General features: G+C 36.9%; 1 protein-coding gene across 1 annotated transcript in view; it reads right to left on the reverse strand.

Moving 5' to 3' along the window:
- Positions 1 to 271: 271 nt before the first annotated feature.
- Positions 272 to 14,850, reverse strand: part of LOC128236592 (DNA-directed RNA polymerase III subunit RPC2-like) — a 29,929-nt gene continuing 15,350 nt past the window's right edge. The window contains exons 14-28 of the mRNA XM_052951561.1: positions 13,825 to 13,987; positions 13,196 to 13,349; positions 11,918 to 12,091; positions 11,407 to 11,534; positions 10,797 to 10,882; positions 8,347 to 8,470; positions 7,736 to 7,894; positions 7,044 to 7,161; positions 6,186 to 6,329; positions 5,224 to 5,290; positions 4,556 to 4,661; positions 3,841 to 3,937; positions 3,281 to 3,478; positions 2,429 to 2,518; positions 272 to 1,807 (exon numbers count right to left, since the gene is read on the reverse strand). Coding sequence (XP_052807521.1) covers positions 1,675 to 1,807; positions 2,429 to 2,518; positions 3,281 to 3,478; positions 3,841 to 3,937; positions 4,556 to 4,661; positions 5,224 to 5,290; positions 6,186 to 6,329; positions 7,044 to 7,161; positions 7,736 to 7,894; positions 8,347 to 8,470; positions 10,797 to 10,882; positions 11,407 to 11,534; positions 11,918 to 12,091; positions 13,196 to 13,349; positions 13,825 to 13,987 — 1,941 coding nt within the window. The 3' untranslated portion in view covers positions 272 to 1,674. The remainder of the gene's footprint in view (positions 1,808 to 2,428; positions 2,519 to 3,280; positions 3,479 to 3,840; positions 3,938 to 4,555; positions 4,662 to 5,223; positions 5,291 to 6,185; positions 6,330 to 7,043; positions 7,162 to 7,735; positions 7,895 to 8,346; positions 8,471 to 10,796; positions 10,883 to 11,406; positions 11,535 to 11,917; positions 12,092 to 13,195; positions 13,350 to 13,824; positions 13,988 to 14,850) is intronic.

Consider the following 14,850-nt stretch of genomic DNA (forward strand, 5'->3'; position numbering starts at 1 on the left):
TATTGAAGCAATGAAGTATGCATGCACTACAGGGCACACTCCAATAGGGTGATTGCTCCTCCATTTTGATCCAGAACGTTATATTCGACTCTTAACAATTTTTTTGCAGATGCACTTGCCTTATTATATGCCTTCCTGCAATCATTTACAAGATTAGATTGTGCAATGATACTTGTTATGACATGACATCAGCAAAGTTGAGTACAGCCATATTAAACAAGGGGTTTTGTATTGATCACCGATGTATGGTGCGCATATAAAATAAATGATGTTTTTTTCATATTTATTTTTAACGGAAATCTCCAACAAAGCATCCATCCCTTGGATTTTCTCCAAATACTACACTGTATAACAATGACATCACATACATTATGATTAGGTACACCATAAAAATAACTGCACCAATGTATTTTCTTCATTATATAAAACACAATCCCTTTTCTTCAATTTGCCTATGAGGATTAAATCCAATTAATATAGTATGGGACTTGGTAATTATATGACAGAGTTGTTAGAAACTCAACCAAGGTGCCAGTGGTATCAGCAAGGATATAACACATTGATTTTGTCTCCAAAAAACAGACTCATAATACATTGTATAGTAAATGACAGTGCACAATGGTTATTCTCCCAATATATATGAATCAGAAGATAATTGCACAAAAGCTAGACTTCATTGTAACGCTAATATGCGATAATTTGGGCAGTAAAGTAGTTCCTTGAACAACAGTTTACAGGCGTATGTTCCGTAGGCATAATCTTGACTTAAATGTTAATTGCACAAAAACTAGACTTCATTGTAACGCTTATGCGAAAATTTGGGCAGTAAAGTAGATCCTTGAACAACAGTTTACAGGCGTATGCATCTTCAGTAGGCATAATCTTGACATTAATGTTAATTGCACAAAAACTAGACTTCATTGTAACGCTTATGCGAAAATTTGGGCAGTAAAGTAGATCCTTGAACAACAGTTTACAGGCGTATGCATCTTCAGTAGGCATAATCTTGACATTAATTTAATTGCACAAAAACTAGACTTCATTGTATCACTTGAGCCTTAGTCTGGGCACAAAAGTAGTTCTTGAACAACTGTTTACAGGTGTACTGTGTCTTCTGTAGATGTATTCTTGACACTTATGTGAATTGCACAAACACTATGGTAATCTTCATTGTACCGCTTGAGCGATAATCTGGGCACAAAAGTAGTTCCTTGAATAACAGTTAACAGGTGTACTGTGTCTTCTGTAGATGTATTCTTGACACTTATGTGAATTGCACAAACACTATGGTAATCTTCATTGTACCGCTTGAGCGATAATCTGGGCACAAAAGTAGTTCCATGAATAACAGTTAACAGGTGTACTGTGTCTTCTGTAGATGTATTCTTGACACTTATGTGAATTGCACAAAAACTATGGTAATCTTCATTGTACCGCTTGAGCGATAATCTGGGCACAAAAGTAGTTCCTTGAATAACAACAGTCAACGGGTGTACTGTGTCTTCTGTAGATGTATTCTTGACACTTATGTGAATTGCACAAACACTATGGTAATCTTCATTGTACCGCTTGAGCGATAATCTGGGCACAAAAGTAGTTCCTTGAATAACTGTTTACGGGTGTACTGTGTCTTCTGTAGGTGTATTCTTGACATAAACGGTAATTTCACTTATGCTAGACTTCATTGTAACGCTTAAGTGACAGTCTGGGCACAATATTCATAGAAAGTAGTTCCTGGAACAACAGTTTGCAGGCGTATGGCATCTTCAGGGTTGATACATTCTTTGAAGATTTACAGTACTGACACCTGAAAAAATAATGTCTATCTGTAACATTTTCTTATTATTGTGGATGTTTGGAAGATGTCAATTAAGGTCAATACATACAAGATGGCTGTCAAGGAGTTTTACATAAGGAATACAACCCACAAATAAGCTACTGTAGTTCTCTGATAGCCCCATTAACTTTACCCGGTAATGGTAAATTTTGATGGCCAAAAATACCCTTTTGTTTCAGCATTTTTGGTAAAATGTTTACAATTTCTTCTTACACAAAACCCTTTCAAATATAGGGTCACCAGGCATAAAAGAATCACATATTTGTTGGTCAGATATCATTAGGACTGAACGCTTGCCTGGTTTGTTCAGTCCATCCAGGGGCATTACTCAACAAATACTAAAGCCAGAGTTATGGACCTTGCTACACATGTATGTGCATATTGTCTTTGGTAATATGTGTACAAAGTTTCATGTGAATACATGTATAAGTAATGGCCAAACGTTTTGAAAAACAAACTTGTAGCTAATTCTAACTACTAACTCACACAAAGAATGCCTTCAAGGCAGGTGTGGCTACGAGATTTAAAAGAAATCAAAATCAGTGGAAGAGACATGTGCTCTTGCAATGTTGCAGCAACCCATTCTCTTACCAGCCAAGGTATCCTAGCAGGCCACACTGCTCACAGACATCAACCTCGAATGCATCACTGGAGATCATTAATCGCTCTAGCAGTAACATACTGAAATAGACATACATGGCATTTAAAATTGAACAAAAAAAAATCTACATTTTCGAATACTATATAAATATTTTATTTACAAAGCAACATAATGCTGGCATACATGTAAGTTATGCAGATCTTTTTTATATTTCTAGAGTGATGCTGATGTGTAGCATAATTTATGATTTTTTTTTATATAGGTCGACATTTTATGCATGTCTCAAGTCAAAATGCGGTACAAATAGTGGTCACCATCAGCCAAATGTATAAACTTTGGCTTGATGTCAACAGATTATCTTCAGGCTAGCTTACAAATTAAATTGATTTGATTGATTAATAGTAATTATTTGATATTAATATAAACCAATCAATAGAAAATTGATTTGACACATGACATGTTTAAACTTATAACAAATTATGAAGTTTATGGCCACATATCCAATTGACCCATGACATGTTTAAACATATAACAAATCATGACGTTTATGGCCACATTTCCAATTGACACATGACATGTTTAAACATATACCAAATCATGACATTTATGGCCACATATCCAATTGACACATGACATGTTTAAACATATACCAAATCATGACATTTATGGCCACATATCCAATTGACACATGACATGTTTGGACTAATACCAAAGCGTGACATACCCGATGCAATTTCCTACTTGACACATGACATGTTTGGACCAATACCAAATCGTGTCATACCGGAACCCATATCCTACTTGACACATAACATGTTTGGACCAATACCAAATCAACACACCTGGCCCCATATCCTATCAGACAATCACGTTCCATTTCACCAAGCCTGAGACCCCCATCCCTCGAGCGGCCCTCCGTTGGCTGTCTGGTGAGTACTGCACGCGGACCCTTGGCACGTGCATGCATCTTGTCCAGCACCATGTGTTTTAGTTTCTGGTAGTAGATTGGGCCAAAGTAGATATACGCTGACAGTGGCTCACTGTAACAGGAGATGTTTTGCTAATTAGTTTAAGCATTATTTCATGAATATACATTGTACAAACATTTACCACAGAGGGTAATTGAGGAGATAGCTGAAAGCCTATGAAATATACATTTAACCTCCCTCCTTATATCTTCGGATTACATAATATTCCTTTGCCTTGAAATCAAATTAATTAAATATATCACAAATCTGATGAGTGATAACATCTGAAACCACCGTTTTAGCTTTCATTAGGTTTATATGATTAAAATTGGGCTAAATATAATATTATTACAACATTGACTGGTATTTTTAAAGGTTTCGAGAATACTGTTAGTTTTAAAATACATAATAACATGTACTATGATTGCACCCACCCAGTGATACCAGATGTTACATAATCCTTTCCTAGATAGTTGAAGCCATGTCGAATCAGATCTGCAGACAGGTCGACCACTTTGTCACCACCAAAGGCTAGAAAATACACAGAATATACATCAATACTTATGAATGCAATGTCCTTAATTGTACAGTATGGCACCCTTGTAGTTCAATAACTGCATAGATCAACTAAGCCCAGCTAAAATGCTAAGTTTACAATATAATCACACTGAATGTAGTTTATTGTCCCAAGTTTAAAATAGTATACAAATGTGGGGACCTTTTTCATAAGCCTTGATAGCGCATTCCCCCGAGGACTGAACCTCGATCCTACAATTTTAAGGCTCAACAATTCTAACATTTAAAAAACAAATTTCACTATACTTTATAAATACTATTTATATGTGATACAATTCATTACCACCACTGTGGTCAATTGCAGGGACATAACTAAAAATATGATATTAGTCAAAGTTGTACGAGTTGCTATACATATGTGCAGTTTCATAGCAAAATTGTGTACCACCTTTCACGTAAATATATTTAGCCGTTTCCAAATTATGGCCAATATTCAGTTTGGTACAGCATCTATTGCCATGACAACACAGCTGTTGATAAAATGACCATGACAAGGCTGTGAAAACAGCTTGAAGGGTTTCTTTAAAACACAGACCAGCTTATATAAGTAAAATCCGAAAAATTGTGTGTTACCTGTGCCATAATGGAACTTGCCGTCCAGGACCCCGGCCTTGCTGCCCAGCAACTCCATCAGTTTACCCACCGTCATACGTGAGGGGTACCCATGGGGGTTCATTATCTGATGTATATCACATTATAATGATAAACATGTAGGGTTAGCGAAGTAATTTGAGGTCAAGTTAGGTGGACTTGTGAGTATATATTTATAGTTTTAAATATTATTATATTACAACAACAACACGGACAACAACAACAACATGTAATGTATTTACGATATTACATCCTAACAGCATGTCAAAGCAAACAATAAGGTAAGCATATGACGGTAAAAAACCTATCCAAATAAAATGATATAATGTAATATTAAAAAAAAGAGGCTAATACAATGGTACATTTACTGCAGACAGAAGGACTCATATCAACAGTACATTCAGTTATTCAATAGATATTTTGAAATATGAAACATGTTAGCACTTGGTTTTCTTAACATGATGCAAGCTGATGATATTGGATGGGACAAGAACATGTGTATTCACATGTACAAAACCCAGACTGTTATTTCTCATTTTAATCAATTGAGTCAAGGTAACAGTTTTACTTGGCTGAAATTAAGTCAATAATAAATATCGTATGATGTTCTACACTATTAGTATCACAAAAGGCACATGTAGTGTACTTACAATGTCTGGACAAATGCCAAGGTCACTGAAGGGCATGTCTGCCTGTGGGACAATGAGTCCACAAACACTGGAACACAACACAATGTTCAATCATCAATTATTTTCAAAGCAAAAACATGTCAATGATGAAACAAGGGCACTTCAATAAAACTAGAGTTATCATTGAATGTGAGAAATGCCCCTGAATGCACCCTGATAAAAAATGGCATTGAAATATGTAGAGATCCCATCTAAATTTGACAATGATGTGGAAATAGTTATGATTCTTGTACACTGCACTTCCTCTCATTGTGCTTTACCATTGTATGAAAGTTAATAAGATTCCATCAAGTAGTTTTCAAGAAATGCTCCAGACACGAAAAACTAACAAAGGGCAATGACTCTGTAATTAGCTGAAAGATAGTTCTGGTCCTGATACACAGCACTTTCTCTAGTGGCGCTTTCCAATGTACAGAATTTTAATACAATTCCAACAATAGTTATGATCCAGACAAGGAAAATATCAAATGACCGACTGATGACCAACTGATTAGAGGGTGACTCAGATATACCCCCTTTAAACTTCATTATCGGGGGTATAAAAAAGTCCACCTGCAAGTTGTTCTAACTTACTATCAGAAAGCTTGCGGAACACTTCTTTTATGGTTATGTGGTTGTGTACATGTGGGCTACTTTTTGAGCACCAGTTCATGCCAGTATGTGAACATTGTACAAGTTAGATATGACATGCAAGATTAAGCGAGTATCAGCAAACCGACACGAAGTTCAAATCAAAATTTTGCAAATGACTTTTAACCTCTAATGCATGTTTTAAAATTAAGTGAAGGTTCATATTCAAGTTAATGTCATGTTTCACAATCCACTCTAACCTCGTACTTTATTGCACAAGCTAAACTACATTTTCAATTACAATAAAGACCATGGATTTTATCGGGAAAACAATCACCTTTCTCCATACATACCCTTTCTGTCCATGTCTGCTACTGAACTTGTCACCAATCTCTGGCCGACGTGTCTGCCTCAGCAACATCTTGACTAGAAACGGCTCCTCTGTGTTTGACGTGATCATAACCTTCTCTATGTAAGAAGGCACAGGACCCTTGTACCTGTAGGAAAATTACCCATTTAGAATGCAAACTTTATTTTGTGTGGCCAATAATTTGCTGAATAACTACATATAATAGAAGTGCAAGTAGATGCAAGCCTTCACCCATTTTAATTAGTCAACCAAGTGACAAAGAAAGTATTTAACCAATTGTGGCAGGACATGCAAACACAATGGAATTGTAATTGTACACTTGTATACCTGTACCAAAATTCAATTGAATATTTTGTCCAACCTTAGGAGGTTGTTGACTGTTGATCACATAACAGGTAGCTGTGATTTTATGACCAATCACCACACAAGTAATGCAGCATGTACCGTACTCATTTAATTACAAGTAACAGGGTGTGCACTAATGCACCAGTCAATTGTAACCACGCCCCCCCCCCCCAGGTATGGGGGTACACCGGGGATAGCCGGGGAAATGGGCCGTGTTTTTACCTTCCAGGTGGCCCTGCAGTGCCAGGTAAATGCGGTGGTTTTGCCTTCGAACCAAAAATAGCGGGGAATGGGCCTTACCTAGCGTCCATGGGGTGCGGGGGCATTTGGCAGGGATTTTACCAGCAGTTTATCCCCTTCAGGGCGGGGATTTTACCCGGGCTTGGCTGGACCAAAAGTCCCAGCTATTCCCCGGACCTGGGGGGGGGCCATGGTTACAATTGACTGGTGAATAATCATCTAACAAAAGACTACACAAGTATCAACAGGTACTAACGCTATGGGGACCTCCCTATAGTCTGTCTGTTTCTCTGGATCGTCGGATGTCAGGGGGCTGTTGGTCATTGTTGGCATCCACTTGTTGATAAACACCTGCTTGTTCTCTATCTTTTCACCTGTAGGCATTAACAGTTATAATATTTCATTTTCATTAGCAATCTCTGCTTCATACTAAGCACTGGTATTAGTGCAAAATGCAGACAAAAAAGATAAAAGAGTGATTCTGTGCGAACACCAATGCCCAGATGGCACAGGTCAACTTTTTTAATTCAAAGTAATGATCCTTGCTGTACATGTGCATATATGGCTACATGTGTACAAAGTTTAAATTGAATATCTTGAAAAAAAAACTGAGTCACTGCCAAGGTTCAAATGTTCACTTTTGAACACAAACAACAGTGAAACCAGGGCTATGACCGTAACTAGACATGAAATACAGACAAGCCAAAAATGGTAATTGTTTGTATGTGCTTTGTTTGTGTAACATATGTTGATAACATCTCTTCCTAAGTAAAGGAGCTTCTTACCCTTCCTGTTAATCATCCATATTTTATTAATAACAATGGTAATATACAAAGAAAATGTTAATTGAAGCTGTACTAAAAAAAGAAGATACCCTTAGGCCTTCACAGTTTTAAAACATACATGAATATGTTCGACAGAAATACATGAACTCATGCAATAGCCAACCTGGTGCACATATGCCATCAGAGTCTAGTGCCGAGTGCCGCCATATTGGTTTGCGCGTGTTGGCATCCACCATAGGACCCATCACCTTGTCAAACGTCTGGTTGGCATAGCGACGTAACGTGGCATTCTGTTTTCTGTACACTAGGCAGCGACCAAAACCTGCACAGGAGTGACAGAAGGATTTAAGCTTCATATTTAAATATTCCACTTAATTAAAGACATGAATTAGTCACTATGTATCAAAATTTCTTATTGAAACCAATTTGAAACTAATACATGGCAAGAAAATGAATTTGCACGGGTGAAAATCTACCATGGTCTACTACACTGTTGCTACTTTAAAGAGATTTTTTCATGGACATTTTCGTTCATTCAAACAGTATGGTAAGTACAAACATATACGAACCAATTGTAGTAACATTATACATACATTTATCATATAAATGGTATTTCTATTTTCTGATTTTGTTGCTAAAGAGTATCAAGGGAACTTTTGAAGAAACAAACTAATTCTTAATTTGAAAAGAATAATCATTGACTATCATGTTGAAAATCATCGCAGCAGATATAAGCCATAAATTTCAAATTACATTTAAACTGACGAGTCTTACCTCTGTCAAGGGAAGCCTTGTTGATGACCAGAGCATCCTCAATGTCATAACCACTATACGACATCACAGCTACAGTAGCATTTTGGCCGGCTGGCAACTTGTCAAAGTTGATCAACTCTATAGTCTGAAATACAGTCTTATATTGTCAGGAAAAACACCCTCAATTTCATACAGAGTCATGAATACATGTATGTACGAGGGGTGATCGTGAAGTTTGTGTAAATGTACTGTAATTTGTGTTCTATCGTTATTAAGTAAACGAAAAATACACCACAATAATGTTTAATGAATTATAATACTACATGATAAATATTATACGAATCCATTAAAAAGTTTGAAAGTTATATCAATAACAACACAGCCACTATGCGTCACTTGATGCATGCTGAAAACGTAAACAACGTCAATTAACGTCACACGTCATCCATGTTCAATGCACGGCGCACTTTTTTTACGTAGTCACCGCGCAATGCTACACATTTCTGATGTCTCGCAATCCACTTGGTAAATGTCTCCCGGTACCAGTCTGTGTCAAGTTGTGAAACTTTTCGACAGGTTGCCAATGTCAAATCAGCAACATCCTGGAAGCGCTGGCCACGGAGGGAAGTCTTTATCTTGGGAAAGGTCCTGAAATCCATGGGGGCTAATTCAGGGTTGTAGGGAGGGTGTTCTAATACTTCAAATCACAGTAATGAAATCTCTAACTGTGTAGAGTTGGCCCTATGTGCAGGAGCATTAGCCTGGTCCATGATAATCCGATCAAGGTCCAAAGCTGGCTGTTTCCTCTTAAGAGCATTGATGAGATCCATTTTCAATACCTGAAAATCAACGTGTTTCAGTTAGCAATGCTAGCGGTGATGTTTTAATGCAAGAAGGTATTGTAATATAAAATTAATAAATTGATATATTTTTATAAATAAATATTTCATTTTTATATCATTGTAGTTTATTAATATATTTATTAGTTACATCCGTGGGTTGCATAGATATTTACCTTTGAGTAATAGTCAGCTTTTTCTGTTCTTACGTCTTTGACTCTGTGCTGAAGGATCATTCCGTAGCGATCCATGAAGAAAATGAACATTTTTTTCCGCAGCTCCTTTGCAGCTTTTTTTTGATGGCGGTGTTCTTGGTGGTTTCCACACCGACGATTAGGCCTTCGTATTCAGATCATAGTGATGAAGCCAAGTTTCATCTGATGTTTTTATCCCATCAAGGAATTCGTCACCTTCTGCTGCACTCCGATCCAAGAATGCAGCTTGCACGCGTCTGCTTTTCTTCGTCCGACAGGAATTTCGGGACCCAGTACGAACTGACTTTCGTCATACCTAACTCTTTCGTAAGAATCCCATGCACAGTTGCATGAGATATGTCGAGTTCACTGGCAAACTGTCTCTACGTTTTTTGTCTGTCTTCCCGGATAATACCCCTCACTTTTTCTTGAACACTAGGAATCATAATCGAAGGCCTACCTTCTATCTTATTGTCTTCAATCGATTTTCTGCCGTTTTTAAATCTTTTGTGCCATTTGTAGACGAATGCCGGGCCAAACTCCTTTAAAGTTTCGCTCCTTTTCATCATTGAAATCATTTCAGCTGGTGTCATTCCCATTCCGACACAAAATTTAATGACGCTCCGTAATTCAACGTCTCCAGTTGACGTCATGACGCAGGTTTGGTTTCCTTGACTGTTCAAACAAACAAGCTGCTATTTTCAAACGGGATGTAGTAAACAACGATGAATTTTACGATAAGAACCAGTGAATATTTTGCATTCAGGTGAATGAATGATAAAAAGTATACACATTTTGGCATGCGCTGACTAGGGCCTGATGCGTTGCCAAGGATAGAGTTTATTGTTGTTATAGTTAGCCGATTATTATATCGCCTCATATTTTATCACTAAATGGATTGATCTTGTGGATAATACAGTTTCAGATGTATTGGAATAAAAATAAAAATGTTATGAACAATTTACACGAACTTCGCGATTACCCCTCGTAGAGTCATTTAATTGTCACATTGTCACAAACATTTCTCCACTGAATTTTTCTGGTGTTACCGGTAATTTTGATATTTCTATAACAACAGCAGTTGCCAAAAAGAAATGCAAACAACCTTCCAGTTTCTTAGATAGAAAGGGGCATAACTTAATAATTACTATGGCTAGAGTGATAGGTATATTCCTACTGTTATTTGTAACATATGTATTAATGGAAAAATCTTCTGCAGTTGCCACATTTATGCCATTACGCTGAAATTTTCCATGTATGGACTGAAATAATCACAAGACTAGTAGCACAGATTTCCCTTTAAGACGAGACAAACCGTCACTACTGTAACCTGCGGGTAAAACAGCAGATTTGTTAGTTTGTCAATAAAAAATATCCTGATTGATCTATAAGCTACGTGAATATCAACTTACAGGAATATTAACATAAGGAAACAAACCTTTGACTTGACTAGTGGAGCCTGTGGGTAACACAGCAGATACATGAGTGTATCGATTCTGTTCCTCTGGTTGTACCCTATCGTGCCTGTAAAAGTAACAATTACTTATCAAGAGTTTAAATACGAAATAAAATGGTCTGTTATCAGGGACTCACTCATGCCTTTGGTACAAATGTAACATCTGTGTCTAGATTAATATTTTAGATTTTAACACACCATTTAATGTTTTAACAAACAATGTTCTTATAAAACTAAAGTCAGACCCCGTGTGCTAAACATCCCAGGGACCAGCCAAATACTTTAAGCCTTGCTAATATCGAGCCAAGCGGGAATGCATACAAAGAGTAAAACAAAATTGGTCCTGAACATCCTGCTTGAACCAAGGAGGAAATTAAGCCAAGCATTATCGAGCCAATGGGTTTTGACTGTATATAGAAAGTGGATACATAACTTTTTCTTTGAAACTTTTGCTAAGTATAATTGATCTTAAAAAAACAACATGAACAGAAATATCATAGAAAAGGATTACTAGCTCTTTGACACCATCTAAACACAGAATGATTTAAAAGACAAGTTGTAAGACAAACACTGCATGGGTGGGGATACATACCCATGGCCTGCTTGCCCATAGCACACTGGTAGGTGTTCCTGGGGGACTGGTTATGGTGGGGGTAAGGGATGAGACCCGCGCACACACCCAGAATTGTGAACGGCTCAATCTCAAGGTGAGTTGTGGACCTGAAGAAAAGTACAAGTTCTTTTTATAACTTAGTCTGTTTTCAACTTAAAAGACTAAGAGACCGAAAAATACGAGCACAGTGGAGTGAACACCAATGCTCATCTGTTTTTTCTCATAAAAAAATAACAAGAGAAATAACTTTTAACTTAAGACAAATATTAAAGGCAATATCATAGGCATTGGTATATATTTGCATACTCCCTCTGGCAACATGTTTACCAAGTTTTATGTAGATATCTTCAACATATTTTTAGTTATGGACATGGTTTTTATTTTGCACAATGACGCTTCCACTTATAACACCACCAAGGGTATGAGAATACCTGGACAAAGTAAAGATTATCTTCTTAAACAGGAATGTAACAAATACAAAAGAACCTACGGGTTGATTTCCTTCTCATATAGAGAAATCATGCAGTCATTTTCCTCGTTTACGTCGAGGTACTCCACCAGTCCCTCCTTAAGAAAGTCCTCAAAACAGCGGAACCCCTGGTTTAACTCCTCTATGTGTTTGTTGGTGACAAGTGGCTTACACTTCTGTACTATGATGTAGGGTCTATAATGGATGTACATAATGCATCAAACATTGAACACATTAAACAATTACGTCTACTGTAGTTCAAAACGAACATCAACCATATGGCAACAATTATCTTATGTTTTATTTCATACCAGTTGAACTTCCGTGTTAAATGTTGTATGATTTAAACATTAATAATGGAAACCTGTTAAAAAAATCCATATTTACACTGCATTTTTCTGAACCCGTATCACAAAGTCGCCTAGTGCCACAATATGATGTGAAAGAATGCTTGTCAACAAAATTAAATGCTTTTGTAAAAAAAAAAAATTTTCCTTAAAAGAAACACTTTGTTAGTCAGTTGATCTGTGGGAATGTAGCTCTTCTTGTGTAAAGATACAACACACTCTACCTTAGGTCTAGTGCAATATGTACTTTATGCAAGTAACTCAAAATTATGCAACCCCAGAGATCAACCAAATCACATAGTATTCCCTAGGCATTACCTGGAAGAACTATAATTTTACTAAATTGAATGGGTTTTCGTTAAATCTGACTTTATACCAAGTTTTAAGTGAAGGGGAAAACATTCTGATGCATATTGAGAACTTCTTCAAGTATACCCTATCAAAGATCCAGTCAAGTGTATTTTAATGTAAAAGGGGCTGAACTCTTTTGTTACTGAATCAGTTCATGTGTTGAATGAGCAAGACCAAGACATTATGAACACATACACTGTCACATATTTTAATCATGATACATTATTCAACATCTTTCGACCCACTGGTGTCTGGGCCATGCCTCTTCAAACCAATATTTTCTACAAGATGGCTTTAGTAAACCATTACCTTTTAAAAACAGTACTTGCTGTACTCAGGAGGGATGTTTAACCGGGAACCTATACAACATTACATTTTCAAAACAGTACTTGCTTTCCTCCGGGAGGGAAGTTAAACAGGGATCCTGTGTGTCAGTGCTATACACTGGCCCACATTTAAAACAAGAGTAGCTCTAACTAAGCATACAAACGTATATACTTTCTGTGACCCACTATTTAACAAGACTAATATACTCTTACTAGAGCCAACAACCATTGATTGTCCAGCGGCATCATTAAATAACTTTAAAATCACCAAGTACCTGCAGACTCTACCAGCATCTGAGGAGATGTAGACACATCTATGGGTGTGGTTCGGGCAGATGGAGACAAATTCGTTGATGTACCCTGCCCTTCGCATCAGTCGGAATGTGCGTACTAGCTTCTTGTAGTTGCTTATTACACCAAGAATGTTACCTGTGGAGAAATAAATAATATTATTCAGGTTTTCTTCCAATGACTACGAGTAAATCATAAAACAAATGTTGTTTCTTTTTTGTAGGGTACATATGTTCGAATTTTGGTAATAAACTTTAACGGTATTCTTTAAAAAATCTTAATGGTAAATTTCATAAACATAGATAAATAATATACATCGTGTTTTAGTAAATCAGAAACAAAATACAAATAAGTACATGCACCATTCATGATGTACAGTGGAACCCTGTTGGCTCGAACTTCCATGGACCAGCGAAAATACCTAATGCCTTGGGGATTTTGAGCTAAGCTGAAATGCTTACCTTCAGTATTATGAAATCGGTCTTTTACATCAAGTTTGAGCCAAGCGAGTTCGAGCCAATGGGGTTCGATTTTACATGTACATCATTTCATGAATGTTCACTAACATATTAATGAAAGCATCCTGAACTAATTATAATCTACACAAACCAACCATTGAGGAAGACTGTGAAGACATGTTTGCTTGTGATCTCTGCCCCACTGAGTAGCTGTATATCTTCTACTCCAAGGTTAAATGCCAGACGGACAATCGGGGCCTCTTCATGGTCTGTCGTTATGTGAGTCATCAATGCCAGGTTCTTAACCAGCCCGCAAGCCTATACAGAAAAAAAGAGGAACTTAATGTCTATAATAATTTCTTTAGCTTCATTGTAAAGAAAGCTGATAGCTTATAGTATCAAACTCAAGTCTGCATCCTTGTGTAGGAACCTGAACGTGATTAGCGAAAAAATACTGCTTGCATCATTGAGATAAGTTTTCTTTGCTGAGTCTAAAATCTTTAGTGAATACGAAATTTAAAATAGTCTCAGCATAGCCTGAGTCTGAGTCTTAGACTGACTCTGAGTTTGAGTCTATAAAAAATGTACATGTATGGCCCCAGTACTAATGTCCATTTGAGAGGCCATGTGACTGATCTCCTGTTGAAGATCCAACTCACAACCACTTTGGTAATAAGCAGACACTTAAGCGGACACCTAGACCACTGGACCACTCTCACCAAAATGTACTTTAATAAATATTAAACAAGAATACACCCAGTATAAAAGCCAGGCAGACAATCAAGGCCCACTCATAGTATATCATCATGTGAGTCCTCAATGAAAGGGCTTCAGTGGGACGAGGAGCATAAAGGAGACCCTTCTCTAAGAAGAAAAGTTTAACAGGATATTTTTCTATCAAGATCTAGGTAATTTGCTTGAGTTATATAAAGTTTATAATATTAAAGCTCACTGCTCAGCATAACTTAAGATGGGCATAACTCCTTATAAAATCCTCAAAATTGATTAGTTTATTACAAGTATGTTCAATTAGCCGAGGTCGGAGGACAAATGTGAAGTTCAGGGGTCAGTAAATTAAGATATTCACAAAAGAGGACTATGATTCCAACTCCTATGCAGCTGTTTGTTAACAGAGAATTCCACTTGGTTCTCATTATCTATTTTGATACCAGTCTTTGTTG

The sequence above is a fragment of the Mya arenaria genome, chromosome 6 (genome assembly GCF_026914265.1).
Source record: "Mya arenaria isolate MELC-2E11 chromosome 6, ASM2691426v1".
NCBI classification, from domain to species: domain Eukaryota; kingdom Metazoa; phylum Mollusca; class Bivalvia; order Myida; family Myidae; genus Mya; species Mya arenaria.